We start from the raw sequence: 929 nt of genomic DNA, 5'->3' as shown, positions 1-929 counted from the left end.
TTTTGTAGAGATTTAGAGCCCACATAAAGGTTACAAGAACAGTTCCAACAGCAAATTGAACTACAGTCACGGTTACAGGGAAATGACACGCCTTCAAAACCTGCAAAAAGAAAAAACACATCAAGTTCAAAATCCAAATTCAACATACTCTTCACCGTTGCGAAAACACAAGTTAATACGATACAACTACCAACTAAAAAGATTAATCCATTGAAATAACTGAAATTCATTTAAAGAGTACAGTCGACTTCTCCAAAGAAATGTATAAATAAAACAAAAATTGTAATTAAAATAAACATTGAGAAAATAGATCTCATGAAAAGAATGAAGTAGTACCTGTTTGTTGTAAATATTGAAGTAGATGTTAAAGAGGTACCATAAACCGAACAAGGATCCAAGCTGAAGAGTTTTGAGCAACGAACTAGACTCGGCGGAGGAGTCACCGGCGCTTTCGGGGACGGAAGTGGCTTGAGGAGGAGAAAGATCGGAAGTAGGAACGAGAGGAAGAGGTCTGAATTTGAAAGAGGAGGAGGAAGGAGACATGGACCATGATTGACGAGTGAATGAAGAAGAAGAAGAAGAGGAAGAGAGGCCATTGTGATTTACGCCGCCGTCGTTGTTGTTAGATTTGGCGGCGGAGAGACGGAGGTTAAGGGATCGTCTGAAACGGTTGGGGTTGGTGTGGAGAGGGAGGGTAGGGGAGAGAGTGAAGGCTGTGGACTGCATTTTGGAGATTTGAAACGGAAAATGGAAGAGAAAGGAAAATCTGAATGTTGTTTGAAGTGGAAAGTGAGTCGTCTCTCTCTCTCTCTCTCTCTCTTTCTCGGGGGCGAGTGTTTTGAAGTTTAAGGGAAAGAATATCCCTCGTGTAGTCCGCCACCAGCAACAACAATGTTTGGTGAGGTCAGGGAGTTGGTAAATACACTGTT

The 929-nt window shown here is 41.8% G+C and overlaps 1 protein-coding gene across 1 annotated transcript in view; it reads right to left on the bottom strand.

Annotated features, from left to right (window-relative positions):
- LOC11442188 (triose phosphate/phosphate translocator, non-green plastid, chloroplastic) overlaps positions 1-929 on the bottom strand; it is a 4,870-nt gene extending 3,941 nt beyond the window's left edge. The window contains exons 1-2 of the mRNA XM_024779598.2: positions 337-929; positions 1-100 (exon numbers count right to left, since the gene is read on the bottom strand). The exon at positions 1-100 is cut by the window's left edge and continues 23 nt beyond it. Coding sequence (XP_024635366.1) covers positions 1-100; positions 337-726 — 490 coding nt within the window. The 5' untranslated portion in view covers positions 727-929. The remainder of the gene's footprint in view (positions 101-336) is intronic.

Source organism: Medicago truncatula, chromosome 3, assembly GCF_003473485.1.
Source record: "Medicago truncatula cultivar Jemalong A17 chromosome 3, MtrunA17r5.0-ANR, whole genome shotgun sequence".
Classification (NCBI taxonomy): domain Eukaryota; kingdom Viridiplantae; phylum Streptophyta; class Magnoliopsida; order Fabales; family Fabaceae; genus Medicago; species Medicago truncatula.
The sequence above is the reverse complement of the archived record's forward strand: the minus strand, read 5'-3'. Positions and strand labels throughout refer to the sequence as shown.